This window comes from Schistosoma mansoni, chromosome W, assembly GCF_000237925.1.
Source record: "Schistosoma mansoni strain Puerto Rico chromosome W, complete genome".
Taxonomy (NCBI): domain Eukaryota; kingdom Metazoa; phylum Platyhelminthes; class Trematoda; order Strigeidida; family Schistosomatidae; genus Schistosoma; species Schistosoma mansoni.
The window spans coordinates 16,712,356-16,733,409 of record NC_031502.1 but is presented as its reverse complement, the minus strand read 5'-3'; the positions used below and the strand labels follow the sequence as shown (position 1 = coordinate 16,733,409).

The 21,054-nt window shown below is 38.3% G+C and overlaps 1 protein-coding gene across 1 annotated transcript; it reads right to left on the bottom strand.

The window, feature by feature from the left end:
• Positions 1 to 9,036: 9,036 nt before the first annotated feature.
• Positions 9,037 to 16,843, bottom strand: Smp_095150 (putative eukaryotic translation initiation factor 2 gamma subunit (eif-2-gamma); the record flags this gene model as incomplete). The annotated part of the gene is made up of 8 exons (XM_018788777.1): positions 16,725 to 16,843; positions 16,371 to 16,684; positions 15,075 to 15,309; positions 14,408 to 14,561; positions 14,224 to 14,318; positions 13,718 to 14,065; positions 9,182 to 9,354; positions 9,037 to 9,091 (listed from the first exon to the last, which is right to left on the bottom strand). Exons 1-8 carry the CDS (start codon positions 16,767 to 16,769, stop codon positions 9,037 to 9,039), a joined length of 1,419 nt encoding a protein of 472 aa, XP_018654286.1. The 5' UTR covers positions 16,770 to 16,843.
• Between the last annotated feature and the right edge of the window lie 4,211 nt (positions 16,844 to 21,054).

Here is a 21,054-nt window from a genome sequence, read left to right as displayed (position 1 = left end):
AGGAGTCCCATAATAGGACGAAACGGTCGTCCAGTGTTTCCAGGTTTTCCATGGTGGTCTAGCTTCAATTGACTCATGCTTTCAACTATGAAATATAATTTTTATTTTAAATATTGTGTAATTGGCAGGACGAAGACATGGTACCGAAAAGTTTTTTCTAAAAATTAGGACTGACTTGTTCCTATAGTTTGAGCTCCAGTAAGAAGTAACTGTTAATTAGGTTAAGTAGTGCACTAATGAATGTTTATCAAGCGATATTCTCAGAAAAAAGGACGGAGAATATCACAGAGCTAAACAGGTGTTAGGTCACTTATCTATGGACTTTCGGCACTTTTTAAAACCTATCCCCAATCTTGATGCTATTCTGACAAGCATAATTATGTCTAAAATGAAACAAAACATATCTCTCTTATCTCATTTCCAGATTTTGAGACCAGTGTCGACATTTTTCATTTTAAGAATAAAATTATAGTGGTGGCTACCTAAAATAGAATCCAATGATAAATTAAACTCGGTTTAAGTGAATAGGTATCGTATTAATCATTCATTTAACAGAAATAATTTGCATCCATATGAACCAAGTACAACAGTATTTGGATGAATTACTTAAATATTCTGTGTCGAATAGTCACAAAAATTATCAAGCGTATTGATCAGTAAATTTGTGCAACTTCTCCTCATCGCAAAGTCAAGCAAGTCTAGAAAGACAAAATCTACAGGATTTCCTTCGGAATGTTATCTATAACTCAATCCAAAGAAATTTAGTAACTTTTTCATATGAATCAGCTTCCCAAGTAAATATGATCAGATATGACTAGTAGAAATATCCAGCAATTATTGAAAGATGAACGAGGGTTGGACACTGGAGTACATTATTTACTAAAGCAATGGTCACTTCAGTGAAGATCACATGAGTACTCAAATAACATCATGTTGTCAACAACAACAAATACTACTACTATTACTACTTTGAGTTCAGATTTCATGCAACAAATCTGAATCTACAAATTTAACTTAAGTAAACGCAGTTTTTCATAAGTTAGGTTACATTTATAAGAGATGATTTTATTCAACGAAATTTATCGACAACTAACCGATTGTATAAAAATGTCCCGCAACTGGTAAGTTTAAGAATGAATTTTAATCATTGAGTTCAAATCAGAGAACCAATAATAGTAACATGATCCAAAATTAATCTGAGTGTGCATGATGGCATTGATTTCTAGAAGACACATTAAAATAGTTGTTCACTGTATCCCCAGTCCATAAAATTCCTGATTTTATCAGCCAAAAGTACTCTAGTAGAGTGATGGGGGGAGATTTTATCCTCTCTCGAAAAGATCTCACATGGCCACCAGTTTACAACCACTGATAGAGAAATCCTACTTACTGTATTTTAACTACTGAGGTTTTGTTTATAAGATAAAGAGAACAGAGAGGTTTCAGGGACTAAACTAGGTTGGTGGGTACGGAGGATCTACCAAGAACAGTTGGAAAGCCTCGATTCCAAACCAACGACATTCATGAACATCAAGACCCTGAGAAAAACAATGTTGTACAAAATTATATTTGGTCACAAGCTACAATGACTTTGCTCCATTGCCTTGTAGATCGGCTTTCTAGGTCAGAGGGTCGAAAAGTGACCTCCTAAGGAAGCCACTTACTTCTACTTCCGCACCTAAGCTAAGTCCCAGACCACCCTTGAATACGGTAATTGATAATTATAAAGAAACTAATGTATTTGCTTGGCTTAGTTACATATTGAAGAAGACACTTACAATGATTATATTATTGATGTAAATATTTTATATAGATTCAACTTTCTATTTTATTTGTTACAATTCTCCATTTAGTTTTATTTTCCAACTCACACAATAGCTTGTCTATAATGGGAATCCTGTACTATCTAACCGATCTTAAGTCACTCGGTGATCGAAAATTGAGTGCTACCACCGACACGTTACGGAAGATCCACCTAGGGGGGGTTGCCGTTGGAACGCATTCCCTAACGTTGCTCCACTATCTTGTGGATTGGACCTCTGGGTCAAAAGCTCTAGAGTGGCCACCTAAGGAAACCACCTGCTTCGGTTTTGGCACTCAGACAATATTCCAACCCACACACATTTTTGATGATAACTGCAAACCAGAAAAATTATGATTGCTGAAATCCTCATTCACATCAATTATAATCATGGTGATTCGATAGCATTCGTTTTTATTTAATATTGTGTCACGTATCTGTTCTCTTTTTTCCCATCTTATGTATTCCTTCATTTATTAACCCATACAGCAGCTCGCCTATGATGGAAATTCTGTCCTATCTATATCCTATGACTATGTCTTTAGAAAGTCTTAACATCGAAATCTGTTGTCTATCTGAGACTAATAATCAACACTATTAAAGTACTATATATTTACTCTCCATCTGTCAATTAGAAGAACTTGTTTTACGTGTGTTCTTTCGAGGACCCTGTCATTCTCGTCCGGTTTTCCTAGCGTTCGTGTCGCACTAAACGCCAGATTGTCGACAACACTAACCGATTGGATACCCATTAATAGTTGGTTATATGCTGTTAGATTACAAAGCTAAACGAACGTGAGGAGAAATCGATGTCTTTCATTTTATCTGCTTACTCTCCGACAAACTGCACCCTGGACCCAAGGAAGGATGAGTTCTACCACCAGAACACAACCTGTTTCTGTTCGGAGTTAACTTTAAGTACAGCCATTGAGTGTTGTATCTTAAGAAAAAGGATACAGTGGATTTTGGATTCGAGAGTACTTGGTCGATATCAGTTACTATATTAACCGTCAGACCCGTGACTGACTTGAAGAATTTATACACTGACTACTGAACGATTACCAAAGCCTGGACTTTTATTCGTCCTCAAGCTCTTTCCTAACTCAATTGCTTGTCAAAAAATGACGATAGGACGCAGGTTAGTTCTCAATGGTACCCAATGTGATCATGACTAAACACTCATACAATAATATTCTAAAAATGTCTAAACATACAGTACGCCAAGTAAGAAAAACATTTCAAGTACAACCATACTTTAAATGTTAGAGGGTGGAGTAAACAACACATAACCAACTGGCAATAATTTAGAAACCTTAAACTGTATAACAACAGTTAATAGGATCAATGGAAGCTTACAATAAGAAAGATATAGAAGTGTAACAATATAGTTATCTACTAACTATACAAAAAAGATGAATAATAGTTCTTAAAATAGCACTGAAAATTTCAACTTTCCTAATGTTTGTTCTTTTATGACATTTACGGTATGTTACTTCTGCAACTCAAAACTGGACTCATATTTATCACACCGCAACCACCTACAACTGACATGATCATGTACAAGACTGGTAATCTTTTCGCAGTAGTTGTTTGAACTCTGATTGTGCCTCCAATTGCCTTAATCCTACCTAACGTTTCAGTGACCAATAGATTGATCTTTCTAAAAGAATCGATGTAAACGAGTTGACTACAGCTTCTGTTACAACCGAAAATAGAACCTATCTATCTATAAGCACTGAGTAAATTTGCATGGCTTCATAAAAATGGCGAGTAAAGTCTCTTGACACTTCGCCGAACGTCCCGTCTATAAGAATCGGGTTTCTATAGGGTCCTTACACTTAGTTGAGGCACGAAATTCTACTCGGAACGACCACAAGTTTGATGGTAAACATAGATTCTTGAGTAGAAAAATTGTGCAAAGTTTTCGTAAGGAGCGAGAAGCCTGGTGGTCAGAGCGTGCTGACAAGTTGTAAGTAGTAGCTGGATCTGGTAACTGCCGGAAGTTCTTTCAACTCATGCGAGCCGCTGGCAGGAGGTCTGGTGTTAGCGAATCCATCTGTGAATCTCTCAAGATACTAATCACTGATATCCACCGACTTTGATGATGAACAGAGTTCTTCGGGGAATAGTTCAGCTACCCTGAAGAGATCGATCAAACTATCCTGTCAATCATGGCCGATGGCGACTTGTCCATCTAAGAAGGCGGAAGTCCCCAAGGAACTGAAACTCCTAGAGCGCCACAAATCACCAATCCCAAATAACGTCTTCGACGGAAAGTTCAGCTAACTCATTGTGGAATTCACTGGTTGCTCCAGACAACTTAGCTCCTTGCGTTTTCAGAGATGTTGGCAACCTTCTTGTCAGTAACTAGGTTGTTTGGAAAAGTTTGGCAATTAGATAGTGTTTCAACATTTTGGAATTGGTTGATAGGGTTTATATCATCTATCCAACAAATATCGAGTGATACATCTACACTCGATTGCATCCAAACTGTTGACTCCGTCATACTTTTCAGATTGTTCAAAACTCTGGAGACATTGGCTTTAGAGGACCAGGATTGTTCTCTTTCTGACTGGAGATAAATCGATGAAGTCTTTACTCCTATTATGCCTATTGTCAGAACAACTCCATACTCATTGCAGGTCAATAATCTTTGTTTCTTGATATCAGGCCAACCTTTGTTTCATTGGACAGCACTGTTCTCTAGGATCGTCCGCTGAAGAAGTGTGTCTGACAAGCTTGCAAATGTCCCAAATGCTCTATATGTAAGCAACTAATGCAGAATGAGGGGATAAAACAACCTCTGTTCATTGTTTCATACAGGCCGTAGGGTCAAGCGAAGTTGCCTGGTCTCACAATTTCTAGTAATCTTTGCCATCAATAACATTCTAGTAACAAATTACGGAAGTATTTAATGGTTGTTAGGAGCTGTTACCTTAACGAAGACTTTTCGATTTTGAGTATTTGGACGACATTGTTTTACTGTGCGAGGATACTCAAGTCATGCGATTTGCACTCAATCAGTGTCCGTAGGTATGGCATGTGCTTTACAACTTCCAAGTGCAAAATACTTTGCAAGACTGACAGGAACCTGAACCTTTACTCGCTCTTGATAGTGAGCATTAGAAGTTGTCGAGAATTTCGTGTATCTGGGTAGCCATTTAAGTGCTGGTGGTCAATCTACGCATTGTGAAAGCGTAGTTTTAGGGGATGGCGTGGCTTATGTGATCTACTTGCGTGTAGTGAAAACCACGGAGACCTATGCCAAGATGGGCTATTTTTCGCCTCGTCGTAACGTTAGCCTGGTTCTAAACGTCGGGTTTATAAGGCGTCACTGGGGTCAGTTTTGCTCTATGATTGTGAAACCCGGCCTCCCTAAGTTGAGAAATTCAGGCGACTCTGCTCCATCATCGATATCTTCGAAGGATTCCTGACATTCAGTGACAACACCATGTTACTCGTGCTGAGGTTCGAGTGTGTTTTACAATAATCCAATTTGCCAGAATCCCTAAACAATAATCTGCGGCTTGGACGTTTTATGAATAGCATACCAACAACTTCTACATCGTGATTTAGGTGCCAAAGCTGGGCCTAGTTGGAAAAAACATTGAGGTGGGCAGTTTATGGAATGTTGCAGTGAACTAAAAGAAATTCCGTAAAGGTTACACCAATCGGTTTTTCAAGACCCCTAGACTGGTGTTCGAGAATTGGCGCAACCCAGTGGCTTGAGACGGTATCACGTATGCCTAAGACTATAAAACCAGTGGTGACTCCACGTGATCTCCTTTTAAATTCATTATCAAGATCATAGGATCACCCTTAACTGAAGGAATCATTTTTGTTGCATCTTAACCGGATTATTTCTCTCACTATATATTAATCATGTCCACTTATCTTTTTGTTTATGGTTATAACCTCCCTCCTCCTCTCTTGACAATTTAGTTTTCTTATTTATATGGCGCATATTTATTTCCATACCTGTACGTGTTGAAAATTAAATAAAAACTTGTCTTCGTACTGTGTGTATGGGATAGTTATTTTCAACAGACAACCTGATATTGTGTACCTTGTTAACAATTATTAACTTTAAAATCTGTGGTGAACAATCAAGAAATACTTGAAAGATTCCGGATACACCTAGACTTTTACGAAGCTCTGGGAAACTATATACGTATATATATGTATCTAAATTAAATCGATACTAGTGCTGTAGTTCTGGAGTGTAAACTTTATATCTTAAGTAAATTGTTAAGACAGACAATATGAATCTCAATTGAAAATTTAGAATAGCAAATTCCTGGTGTTATGAATATAGACCAATGAGATTTCTTAAGGAGCTGATAAACAATACAAATACATATGTAACGAGAAAAAATCAAAACCACTTTATTCTTCAAACCTATCCTTCAGTATTTTAAGATATACCCGTACTCACGTAGAATACATAACAACAAAACTTTGCGAAAACTATTTTCTTCAAGTCAATAAATCGTGAGAGAATTTCGAAAGAAAATCTCCGATCAAAAAAGAAGTCGACGCTGGTGATTATCAATTCGTATCAAGGTATTCCGTAAATTCACTAAAATTTTGAAAAGTTATATAACTTTTAGAGAAATAAAACATATATATTTTAAAAGTATCTCTAATATAATCTCAGTCTCCACCTCAGTTATTCCATTCAATGTTATGTGTTGAAGGTTATCAATTGGTTGATTCCTTTACTCGATTTTACCATCCTTTAAGTCCTCGTATGAAGCCACACTACTTACAAACAAGTAAGTAGTATAAAGCAAAACCGAACAGTTTGACCATCGGCATGGACTTCGTAGCAAATACGAACAACACTTGAATCAGTGTCTCATATGCGGTTCGAAAACCTTAGTGCCCAGAGTCTTGGTCATTGTATGGAACTTCCACCCTAATTATTTGTTTTTATACCATGATAAAAACTTGATCTTCAGTTGGAAAATCAAAATTAGAGGAGCAATATTTATTGACATAATTCGACATGTCGAAATTACTTATATTTGCATTGTATATACAATAGAATACAAACCCATGTTTAAAATATCCCAATACTCGCAACACTGGTCTATATTTGTATATCTTGTCATAGTTATCATGACAACTACATGTGCATAACTGAAGAGGAGACTAAAACACGAAATAAAAGTAAATACCATGGGACAACACTGGTTGGGAAACGTCATTCTGCAGACATTAGTAAAAGAAGTATTGTTAATACGATACTCAAATTGCTGTTTTGTGAAACTAGCTGTAATAGTTTAACCATTATTTAAATAACTTGTTCCATTTGACCGAGACTATATTACGTTTTTGTCACAAACTGACTTAAGCGGATGAACAATCAAAAACCATTAGACAGACAGGATCAAAGGTCTCAAGTTCGATACCTACCGAAGTCGCCGTACATTCACTAATGAGGATCTCCTAACTTGAACGAGCCACATTTCTGTTGTACTCTATTTCACGATAGGATTTGAAGTCAGTTCATGACGAAAATTGTCACAGTCAAATAAGAATTCCCACAGAACCATGGATGAGTTTACGTGCTACCTGACAATTACAACTTTAAGCAGTTGTATTACAGTCCCACACTAAAAGACCAATCAAAAATCCCATGTTAAATTCTGAACTTTTGTCTCAAACATGTTTGGGGATGTGCCTGAAGGATCTTTGCTTCCTAAACATATATACCATCTATTGTATACAGGTTAGTGCAGTATCCACTAGTATGGGGATAAAAATGTCGGGAACAAAAAACACCGGATCACTGTCGTACTCAGTCGCTTCATAGTTAGGTAAGGCACATATATTTAAATGACAACCCTATTTTGTTAACAAATCGTTATTTTATACGAAACCATACATTGGCATTCCTATTAATATTTACCAGTCTACAAGTGCGCACCCAAGCACTTAAGCTAGAAATAGGAGTTATTGTTAAGTTGACAAGCACATTCCTCAGGGGCTGAGACTAAAGAACCACGATCGTCCGTCATCTACTTTATTGTGGAGACGATGTTAAGATATTAAAGTCATCCCGGACCATTAACATAATCAAATGGTCGCAGACTTATTCTTTGTCAAAAGTATTCCCATCGAAGACTTAAGGCGGTATCATCGGAAACCACACTGCAGTCAGTCTCGTACCACCCTAGTGATCTCAATTTACAATGTTTATCTGCATGATCCATAACGTTGTGTTCATAATTATACGTCACTCTTTATTCATACTCTTATAATCGCTCATTTCGGTTTCACAATGGACCCATCTTTATAACTGTTACTGCATAAATCTTAGCATCAATGTCCTAGCAACCATGCCTTTGAAAATCTAGAATATCCACAGTATTAAGAATACAAATATTTAACCACATAAGAAACTCTTATAATTTTTCCATAATTGCCTTCCGCTTCATTGATGACACGTCTCCTGGTATTATGAAGTAAAGTATGCAAACCGCTTTCAAATGAATAATGTTCAATCAGTGTTGAAGGGAACTCGAATGGATTCATATATTGATACGATCATTGTTCTTCCCTTAATCATTATTCAACTGGTCCTAGATATACTATTAGTTGGACACAGGTGTATTTTTGGGAAACCACTGATAAACTTCAAAAACCACTTTCGGATACATAATGTTTTTGTAAATAGCCAGCCCCCGCTGTCTTATACAGTTTAGCAGGTAGAAGTTTCAGAACATCTTTGTATGATACTTCACAATCACTGTTGCTTAAACACTAAAAACCAATGAGGTGCTTACGAACAGCTCTTACATACTTCTCTTTGACTCTTATGAAAACCATCTTGGAAGGATCTAGGATATATTGAAGTATATTGACTGGTGGTCCAAAATTTAATTTGACCCAAATAAGCAGTATGACTGGTAAGTAAATGTCAAAGTGACCGGAAAAACTATTTTATAAGCACATGGATAATACTTAAGCATGATCAAAGAATGATATTAAGGCAATGTTAGTTGCCTGTGATAAATTTCTTATTTGCTATAACAAAAAGGTATTGATAATCCATTAACAAATAGTCGCACCTAGGCAATCGTGATTTCTAGGAAAAATAACAACTAAGTCCAAGTTACGAAACATTTGTTTTGACAATAACCTAAATTACACAAGGCAACAAAAGATAATAATCAGCGTATACAGGTATAGATCTCCATCTTCATATGCAAAATGAAGTTTGTTGATATTCACTGGACAGGTTGGATTGTGACACCACGTCGAATTTCTCCCCATCCTATCAAACTACAAAGAAAAAGAAACCGATGGGTACGGTGATACGTATGTCAGTAAAACTATTTAAAACTAACTGGGATGAAAAATTGTCCAACTTACCGCCAATGTCTTTCAACACGCCTGCTTAGTGCGATTTTTTCATCAACCTGAGTACAGACAGGACTATTTAGTCGTATTTTAGCTAGATCACCTTTAACAGCTATAACACAGCCACCACTAGAAAGAGACCCGATATTCACCATCAAAACTTCATTTTTAGAAAGCTTTTGAACCTGTGGGAGACAATAAAATAGGAAGCAATGTATTATTCTTTTTGGCAGAATTTTATGTTACCAAAAGCTCATAAAACTATTACTAGTGCTAAAAGTCGGGACAAATTAATATCAAATGTAAACAGATTTTTTTATTATTACGTTAGAAGATTAAATGTATGCTGAGAAAATTAGGATTTCGTAGCACCGAACTTATTATTTTGCAAAACAAAGGAGGAAAGTAAGTCTAAAGAAGACAATAATCATAGATACCATGCCGTAATGAGAAACCTTCTATAAGGCAGTAAGGACAAACGTGTGGTACAATATTTATTAGTCAACCAAAATCAAATGGTAGTCAACACTGAAATAAGGATAGGGAGTGAAGTAGGCGAACACATCGAAAACTTCATTAACCGTGGAAGTCTGATCAGCCCTAATGAGCTGGTGTCTGACGAAATCTCTGCACAAATTCAAAAGGCTCGTTTGGCTTTTGCCAACTTACGTCACCTGTGGCGAAGACGAGATATCCGTCTATCAATTAAGGGACGAGTATACTGCGCAGCAGTTCGCGCTGTTCTACCTTACGGCTGTGAAACATGGCCATTAAGAGTAGAAGATACTCTTAATTTACTAGTATTTGACCACAGATGCCTTAGAAATATTGCTCGCATCTGCTGGGATCACCAGGTAAGTAATAGTGAGATTAGACACAGGGTATTAGGGAATAATGGTAAATCAGTTGATGAGGTCATGAATCTTCATCGACTGAGATGGTTAGGCCACGCGTTACGTATGCCTGAACACCGATTACCACGACGTGCTATGCTGACTAGTGTAGGGGATGGTTGGAAAAGAGTTAGGGGCGGCCAAACCACAACATGGCATCAGTCCTTGAAGTCACTAACCTCTAGACTAAGCCATTTTGGTAGATGCAGACTACCTGGTTGGGGTCCACATGACTATCGTAACCATTGGTTGGAGACTCTGGGTGACATGGCTCAGAATCGATCTCAGTGGCGCAGGTGTATACACTCTTTATCTTCCCTTAAACCTTGAGATTAAAATTGCTTCATAACGTTCTTTCTTCCTGTACTATATCCTTGTATACAATCTTTCTTTTATATACTACCACCACTAAATTAATTACTTCTATGAATCCGGTGTTCATCTTGTTGTGCTAATGAGGTATGGCAACTTCGACGGAAGCATATATGTGCCTGGTCCTATGTTGTAGCTGACTGACTGAAATAAAATATTGTTGAGTGAATAATGATGTACACTGACATTATTAGTTGGGAGTGTTACAGTAAGTCAACAAGGACGTTGAAATTTGACTTGACAATCTACAAATATGTTTTCATACCACGATCGTCATCGACCAATTGAACAGGATTATCCTTTAGGAGTGCGTGTCGAAGACAATGGGTTTATTCACATATCGAGAGTTTAGTACAAAGCTCACTCAATTCTAATCCAACAGCGGAGTTGAACGAGGTCGCCAAATCTTCGGAGGCTAGCCTATTACATCTTGGGTAGAGTTCCAGAGAACGTCTAACTGAATAGGTTCACATGTCATCAGATATGATTCTTAATAGAACCAAGTGATGATTCTGTTATAGACTTTTATCGAGTTTTACATAAACTATGCACCTACTTAACTAAACAAAACCTACCTTAGTCTTTTTTCAAAAACTTAACATTAATCTCGCCCATTTATTGGTCAGTTATGTGACTGTTACAATTTTTTCCATTCTGCGCGGTGAATTTGTGGTAGTATTGTATTAACGGGTTTTATTGTATATAAAATCAAGGGTAACAGACCCAAACAAAGACAAAACGGCTTGGTAATACTTAGTTTTAAACAGTTTGTTGGTTAGTGATAGAAATTGTTTCCAAGTCGTAAAACTTTTGGACGCTTTATTTGATAGCCCCCAAATGCCATGGTACGGTAATGAGTGGGGAGAGTCCACTCTCGCTCTCTAAATGCTCTCACATGGCCACATGCAGAAAACCACTTCCAGGGAAGTTCGACTCACTGCCTTCCCACGTCATTACTGTTGTTTACGAAATTAAGAGGATGAAAAGCGGATGTCCGGCGCTTTAACCGGGTTGGTGAACACAGATGGTCCACCTAGGGGTGTTGGAAAACCCTGATTCGAAATCAATGGCGCACATGGGCTCCAGTACTCTGAGGGGACAAATGACATATGAACCAATTGGTGGTCACCGGTTACCATGTGACTGCATCTCCTTACGTTGCTCCATCGCCTTGTGGATTAGACCTTTAGGTCGAAGGCTTCGGGTGTGGCCCCCTAAGAAAACCACCCGCCGGTTTACTCCAGGTGACGTGAGTTTGACCATAAACGACGACTGCTACTTAACGAAATCGGATAAGGCTTGCGTTAGGACCGAGAAGCCTGGTGGTCAGAGCATGCAAATGAGTTGGAAGCAGCAGCTGCAGCTGGTAACTGCCGGAAGCCCTTTCAACTCATCCGAGCCACTGGCAGCAACAAGTCTGGTGTGAGCGAAACAATATGTGAAAACGACGGGCTGTCAACCACTAACATCTATCGACGTCTTGGACGATGGGCAGAGTTCTTTGAAGAGCAGTTCAACTGGTTTGCTGCCCTGGCAACATCGATTAGACTGTCCTGCCTTCTATGGTCTGTCACGACCGATCCACCAAATGAGGCGGAAGTCCGCCAGGAACTCTAACTCTTGAAGTGCTACAAATCCCCGGGCCCAGATGATTCAACTGCGTTGTTTACAAAGGTTTGGGAGTTAAGATGTGTTCCAACAACGTGGAATGAGTCAATAATTGTTCCTATCTTTAAAAAGGATTCACGTCGTTTCTGTATCAACTATCAGATAAGTCTACTTCCAATAGCGTTCAAAATATTGGCTTTCATAATACATCGTAGACTGTTCAAAACCCGAGAAAGATTGACTCGCGAGGACCAGGCTGGTTTTCGTTCTGGTCAGTGATGTATTGATCATATTTTAACCTTCTGTCAAATGCTATTACATCGCCATATTTATTACAAGCCAAACGTCATAGTATTTCTTATCATCAGGGCTGCCTTCGGTTCATCGGACAGGACTGTTCTCTAGGATTGTCTATTGAAGAAGGGTTTGCCTGAGAAGTTTATCAACATCCTAAAAGCCCTATATACAAACACCTCAGGCAGATTGAGGTCATACAACCACCTTTCTCCATTGTTCCATTCAAACAATAAAGTTAGACAGGGTTTCTCAATCCCACTATTTCTCTTTAACTTTTCCATCGATGACATTCTGGAAACAGCCCTGATGGACGTAAGTAATGGCGTTGTGGATCTGTTGCCTGGAGAAAGACTTCTCGACCCTGGGTATGTGGATGATATTGTCTCACTGTGCGATAATGCCCAAGCCATGCAATCCGCACTTAATCAGTTGGCAATTAGTGTCCGTAGGTATGGTAAGTGCTTTGCACCTTCGAAGCGCTAAGTACTTCTACAAGACTGGCAAGTAGCTGCATAAGTGCTGGTGGTGGCGTGAGTGATGAGACCAATCCACGTATAGTGAAAGCCAGAGCGGCTTATGCCAATCTGGGCCATCTTTGGCGCCTTCGTGATGTTAGTCTGGCTGTAAAAGGTCGAATCTACAACACGTCGGTGAGAGCAGTTTTGCTCTATGTTTGTGAAACCTGGCCTCTTTGAATTGAGGATATTAGACGACTCTCTATTTTTGATCATTGTTGTCTCCGAAGGATTGCTGACATACAGTGGCAACACCATGTTAGTAATGCAGAGGTTCGGCATCGTGTGTTCGGGCACAGCGACGATAATTCAATTGGTGTCACTTTCTTGAAACATCGACTTCGGTGGCTTGGACACGTTCCACGAATGTCGTTCCAGAGAATTCCACGTCGTGCATTATTTGCCGACTCTGGGACTGGTTGGAAAAAGCGAAGAGGTGGTCAGTGTATGACATGGTGTTGTGGTATGAAAGAAAGTTGTACAGGACTAGCTTCTGTTGATCCTTCACGACCCCCTGGCTGGGGTCCGAGAGATGGTGCAACACAGTGGCTAGAGACGTTATCAGATATGGCTCAGAAAAGAAACCAGTGGCGATCCTGCTGTAAGTTTATTTTACTTTCTTCATAAAAAATAGACGTACCTTCTTTAACTGGAAGAATTCTTTCTGGTTGTACCTTTGCTAACTGAACTGCTTCCCCCATTATTATCATTTCACTATTACACACTAATTTCTGTTTATTATTGTTCCCCTTTTTCTTATGCGCACCTTAAATTCTTCATCTCTTTACATTCTCATTGTTATTGTGTGGTGCCCCTTTGTACCAATATTTATGTTTAAATAAATAATTTGATATAAGAAAAACATGAGTGAAATAGAACGATAGACCACTTGCCTTAGCACCTTTTTGGTCCCCTTCTGTGCGAACACCTAACAAACGTCGTAGAAGAAAGAACGATATTTCCAACTCCACATATATTTCAGGCAAGGTACCAACCTGTCCTAAAACATGTCCGACCAAACGATCAGCGCGACACAACTGTGGATCGATTTTCGTCCCGACTCCAATTAAACCTCCCGGAACAGCATAAGCAAGATCATTCTGCTCTGCGAACAGTGACACGATACATGAAATAATGGGTCTACAAGTAACACCTCCAGTCTCTGAATCTTTCGAAACGAGACCTGGTCTAATTTCTATTTTTTGCCCAACCTGTTGGAAAATGTTACAGAAGACAATTGAACAAAAATTAGGGACTATACGGAGATACTTAAAAAATTGTTGAAATACATTACCTAACAAGTAAAGCAGAGAACCAGAACAGAAAATAAGTGATTGGGATAGAAAAAGCATATATCACAATAAACTACCTTTAGAACCCCTCGCAAAATGCTCCCTCCAGCTACTCCACCTTGCAGATCATCCACTTCGCAACCAGGTTTGTTCACATCGAATGACCGGATAACTGCAAGTAAAGAAATCAGAAACCATATAGCTAACCATAACCTCTGATTCAATGTACACTTAAACTTGTTTGTTATATACAAAACTCACCAATCAAACGAGGTGCTGATGTAAAATCCCGTACTGGAACCGGAATGTGATTCACAATGTAATCACAAACAACATCAATATTATACTTCAATTGTGCTGAGATAGGTACAACTGGAGCTCCTTGAGCAACAGTACCCTGGATAAAACGTAAAATCTAAAAAAGAATATAAATGTGATCAATACACAAGTACATCTTTTCAGTCGAGATAACCAGCACGGTTTGGACCGTCTAGTAAGAATCCGCGACACTTTTACACAACTATGACTTCCGAAATTCTCTGAGAACTTTCCAGTCACAACAGTAATTGGCTTCATTTTTACCCAAAACTTTTAGGTATCTGACAAACACTTCCCGCAAGAGGTATATCACGATCTGGAACACATTTTAACCCAAAAGCATACAATAGAATAGTAAAACGCAAACTGCTATTAACGTTGACGATATAAAACAACCTGACTTTCTAGTGTGGTATTTTTTCTACTAATCAGGGCTGGTAGACATCAATCACCTAACTTTCGAGGTCAAAATGCTGACACACGCTAAAGTGCATAAGCTAATTTACAGAATAAGGGTCCCCCGATACACATAAGTTATTGCAAACATCATAATTCTACAAGACAATACAAAATCGGATGGGGAAATTTTACTTGGTTTGTCAAGACTTACCTGTGAATATTGTTCGCGAGCCTGACTTTCCTTGATTAAGTCAATCTTATTTTGAAGAATAATTATGTATTTCAACTGCATGATCTCTACAGCAGCGAGATGCTCACTTGTTTGGGGCTGGGGGCATGTCTCATTGCTGGCTATCAACAATAATGCCGCATCCATAACAGCAGCACCGTTTAACATAGTTGCCATTAAAATATCATGACCTGGACAATCCACAAACGAAACATGCCTAGTTAAAAAAACATTGAAGTTATAAAATAGAAAATCTCATACACACTCATTATGGAGGTTTTCGCGATTTGATTCGACATAGTTTTTAGTTCTTAAAATAAATTAATAAAACGCAAATCGATAGATGAGCCTAACGATATATTGTGGTCTAGTGACGGCTAATTACGATACTGTACTATTGACTTAGCCTCATGAACGACTAGAAATTAAAGACAATCGGCCAGATAAATAGGTTTTAATAAGCTGAAATAAGATGCTTATGTGCAGATTATGAGCACAAAACAAAGATGATAAATGTAATAGGTAATCGAAGAAAATTAACGTGGTTACTCATCCTTAAGTCAATTAAAACCCAATTGTTAGGCCTGATGTTTGAGCATCATGTCAATAATGTCCACAAGACAGTGAAAACAATAATAAACTGCTAACAGAGATGACCTTCTATGTGAAGTGGGAAAATTTAAATGAAGATCGGGACTCTACTGTACCATAAAGAAGCTGAATTGAAGACGTTAATAGGTAGCCTGAACAATATGATGTGATGCAACCTATCACGTCGAAAATTTAATTTCAGGATAACATGACTCGTTTGTTAGTTCTTATAACAAAACAACGGACTTCCACCCATGACTGAGCTTGGGGTTACTACATTGTAATAAATTCAATTGCTACCATCCCAGCATGTTTACCAAGAAGGGAAACTTAAATCACGGTGATTTTTGGGACATGTGAAAACAACAAGGATGGTAGAGAATAAGGCATTGCAGAATGAAAGGGAGGGAGAGCAAGTGTTGACTAGGTTCCTTGTTACTAAAATGTTAAGCTGATTGTTTCATATCAAGTGACTGAGTAAACAAAATCCCATGTCTAAAGCATTTTCACATTTAAGAAATCAGGAGAACTCAGCACCACCACATTGTGCTCTTAATAAAAGTAGTGACAAAATAAAAATGTTATGGACTGAAGGATAAGCGCGATCTAATTATGGAAGCTCTAGAGAAAAATGAACAGTATTTACCGGAAAACGTTAGTGGTTACGAGGACAGATAAACAAATTACCTCAGCAATGTTAGTGTTCCATCACATCCCGGTCTAGGACAGGGAAGGGAATCATCTGTCGCACTTCCGAATGACCGATAACAAGCAGGGCGTATGCATGCTTCACTATTGCATTTGTATATCTTAGCATTAGCATATCCCAGCTTTATTGTGATGTTCCTGATCAATTCATTTTTGTGTCTAATGGTGTGCACTGTGGAAATTGCACGCACAACTGTTGTCTTTCCGTGGGCGACATGGCCTATGGTACCGATGTTTATGGTAGCCTGGCGACTGATGACCTCGGGCGATAAGGCAGTTAGTTTTGAAACATCCTAGAAATTTTCCCATCAACTATTGAGATATTTGACTAACCAGTTCTTCTACATTCTGGACAGCCAAACCACGTTTGTCTGGCATTACGACTAACCGCCTTGAATTCAGATCGTTTATGGGAACAAAAGAACAAACACATGTAATTCGAATTGTAAAATTCAGAGTTTCAATATATTTATTATACTACAAATACATTGTATACGAAAGTTATTTTGTACACCTTGGGCATTAAATTCAATAAAGTTGTACACCATGAAAGTTTCTGACCTTATAATATCATATTTTTTAGTTTTGACTTGAAAATAACGGAATAAATTCCGATGATAGGATAAATTTAAGGCCTAAGGTAAGGACAGGTTGTAGATAAATCTATGAGGTGGGTATGTTACAAGTCTGTGACCTACTGAAAAGTGGACTGTTTTGCCTGTAAAAAATAATAAGGCTCTCAGACTCCATTAACGCTTTCAAACCGGATTAAATCAGTAAGGGGCGAAAGCATATAAATAAACTGGTGTTTATGACAATAAGGTTTTATATAGCACCGTTGTTATCGTGGAACATATTTATAATTAACTGATAGCCAGTTAAAGAATTAGAATCGTCGCTCACAACGAGTGATAACTTTTCAAAGCTTGACTGCTGTATTTGGGATCTTTGTATCATCATTATATTTTGTTCTTTCAGGAAGTATAGATTTATACTTAAACACACCCCTTTACTTATGGTTTAATCAGGATCTGTCTTCAACACACCCGTAAAATGCTAACATGAAGAATCAAGTAATATGGACTATATTTGGAAAGAAATGATCGAAAAACAGATTGAGAAGTGTCTACTTTTCTCTTTTTGTGGAAATTATATTTCGTACCACCTTTTGTTCACTGTTAAACTAACATTCCGTGTTTGTCTGAGATTAACCATCTCCAACTGATTTCTAGAGTCCCAGTGGTTCATAAACGATGTAATCTATATATTTCTTTACTCTGAAGATGCCCCAGGTATTTGGAGTTGGACAACGTTTTAACCAGTAATACCTACTATGAATCGTACCCACCTAGTAAAATCAGAAGTCAGAATCGAGGAGGTGAGTCCATTAAAACTAATGTGGTCAGCGTACAATGTCGAAAACTTGCGGAGCTATTGATTTTGGAGATTTATTTACTGCTACAACTCATAGTAAGGACATTTCTCGGGTCTGACGTGTCGATATCTGACTGTATGGAGGAACGATAAGCAAGCGTTGGAAAAGTAGAAATGATTTAAAGGTGCCTTATTGATCCAGACACAAAAACACGTGGTAAGAATAAAATAATAAATACGGATTAAAACCAGGTAATCCGTGCTACGCATCTCTCACAAAAACTACTGTTTGGATCATAAACTTCTCGATACATCGGCTGTTTTATAAATATATAGCTTCCTTGTATATTCTTGTGAACGTTCCGCCATTTATTCTCAGTTGCTTTATTTATTGAATAAAGCTACCTGAGCGAATCCTATCTGTAAACTCATGCTGTAAATTTTTGACTGTACCTGTAAAATTGCTGTGTAACTACTATGAGAGACGTATATATCATTAACTCTGTTTCTAACTTATATTTTGATTAGCATTTCCATCCTCAATTGTGAAGGAGATATGGAAAACAACGCTGTCAATCCCAGATTATCTGTGGCATCTGAGAATCGTTTACTGAATTCACTGTGATTTTCCTATAACTTTAAAGATTGACGTGACACTTACTTGCTTACATACAACTGTTATCCCTCATCGAGGAGCATAGGTTATCCATCAAACCCTGTCCTGGGAGATTATTTCCAGATGCAATTCATACTTTTCATGTCTGCTTCCATTTTCCCATGTAGTGTGTTCTTCGGCCTTCCTCTTTTCCGTTTCCCTTCAAGACTCCAAATTAGAGCTTGTCTTGTGATGCAGTTTGATGATTTCCATAATGTATATCCTATCCACTTCCAACGTCTTTTCCTAATTTCCACTTCAGCTGACAGCTAGTTTGTTCTCTCCCATAGAAGGCTGTTGCTGATAGTATACGGCCAGTGAATGTTGAGTATTTTGCGAAGACAACTATTTATAAATACTTGTACCTTCTTGAAGATGGTTGAAGTAGTTCTCAACGTTTCAGCTCCATACAGTAGGACTGTCTTGATATTCATATTGAAGATTCTGTTTTTGATATTGGTTGACAGTTATTTTGAGTTCCGTATGCCTTCAACTGTAGGAATGCAGTCCTTGCCTTGCTAATCCATGCCTTTACATCCTCATCAGATCCTTCTCATTCACCAGTTATGTTTCCCAGGTTCGTGAATGTTTCCACACCCTCCAGAGTTTCACCATCAAGTGTGATTGGGTTGTCGTTCACCGTGTTGTATTTCGGGATCTTACTTTTTTCCCTTGTGTACGTTAAGGCCTACAGATGTAAAGGCTGTTGCTACATAGGTTGTCTTGACCTGCATTTGTTCATGTGTATGGGATAGAAGAAGTAAGTCAACTACGAAGTCCAGATCGTCTAGTTGATTCCGAGCTGTCCATTGCATTACTTGCTTCCCCCAGATGTGTGGGTCTTCGTAATCCAGTCAACCACCAGAAGAAAGAGAAAAGATGAGAGTAAGTAGTCTTCTCTGACTCTGGTCCTCACTTCGGATGCGTCTGTCAGTTGTTCTCTAGGAGCCACTTCCCACTGTAGTCCGTCGTATGAGTTCTGGATAATGTTGACAATCTTTCCAGGAACTCTATAGTGTCGAAGAAGTTTCCACAATGTTCTCCTGTCCACTGTCAAACGCTTTCTCATAGTTGAGGGACTTCGTTTAAAGTGACGAGTTCCATCCAATTGATTGTTCAATGATGGTTCAAAATGTCGCGATTCGGTCTGTGCACGACCGATTCTTACGGATTCCGGCTTGTTGATCTGAAAGTTAGGCGTCTACTGAGTTTTTGACTCGGTTCAGCAACACTGTCCGTGTTATATCCCGTGGAGAATTATGAATGGTAACTCTGAGGACCAATAATGGACCAATATGATATGTTTGTTTCCTATTATATAATTGTTAAGTAACTAAACTATTCATATTCGTGTCCCTCTCTTTATAAGCTTTATTTTGACTAATAGACTATTATTGTACGAATTACTATTAATGAGTTATACCCGACTATTAATTACTGTTCCCCCTATTCACAACCACATTTGGCTAAATCTTGTAAAAATGTTATTTTCTATTTTATGATACGATGTTGCCTGTTTGATTGGTGTATAAACCCAGCATATTTGTCAATAATGATTGATATTGCAGAGGCTGTTATTGGTGTTCTGGACTTAACTGATTGGGCTGGGCAGAGCAGAAAGCAGGGATGATAAATACTCAAGACTGTTCATACGGATTTTTGTATCATTAGGCGATCAATAACTTTACTGCTCTCCAATTGGCGGTCTTATCACGTTCATATATTAACAGGGCACATACGCACTCAATCGACACAACAATATTGGTGCAATTTAGTAAGTCGGTTCTATGTTATAAGTTGTACCATTTGTTATTATCATTGTTTTTGTCCGTCCATCTTTTTCTTGCTGACATTTACATCATTTTTGTGTACTATTTAAAATTCTTTTTCTAAACATGTCTACCAAAAATACCATGTCAAGTTTACAGCAAACCCCGTCCGTGAGAACTCCTAATCTTCCTATCCCTTCTTTTAAGATCACTGACCCGCAACTGTGGTTTATTAGACTCGAAAATTATTTTTGGCTAATCACATTAACTTGCAAAGGTATAAATTTGGCCTCACAAGCACACTCCTCCCAGATGAAACAGCTGATAGAGTACGAGAGGCGTTATCTAAACCGGACACTGAAAGGTCATACGACGTATCAAAGCAAGCAGTAATTAGAGCTGTCTCTCTAGGTGACCAACAAGCTGTTGATCAGCTCAACCAAGTACAAATGGGGGATAGGACTCTATCACAGCTAAAAACTTATATGAAAACTCCTCTGGGCGATAAAAAGATAGACAATAGCTTATTTTATCGATTGCAGCTTCGCCGACTCCCGTCCAGTGTACAACAGCCGTTAGAGATACTGACACCAACATAGACAACATAGCAAAAATAGCTGATAGAATATACGAAAGAGAAAAGCAAGCAAGCCCTCAATCACACATAGCGTGACAGTAGATGATGGAATCAGTGCTCTACAAAAAGAGGCAAATGTTTTGTGCTGAAAGCTTGCAGAATTGATACAGAGTGAGAGGCTACGAAGATCGTAACGAGACGGCTAGCGCGGCAGAAGACGATCAGCTTCCACAGGATGCGCAGCTCCTTTGATATGTTTGTATCATCAAATGTACGGTTATAGAGCAA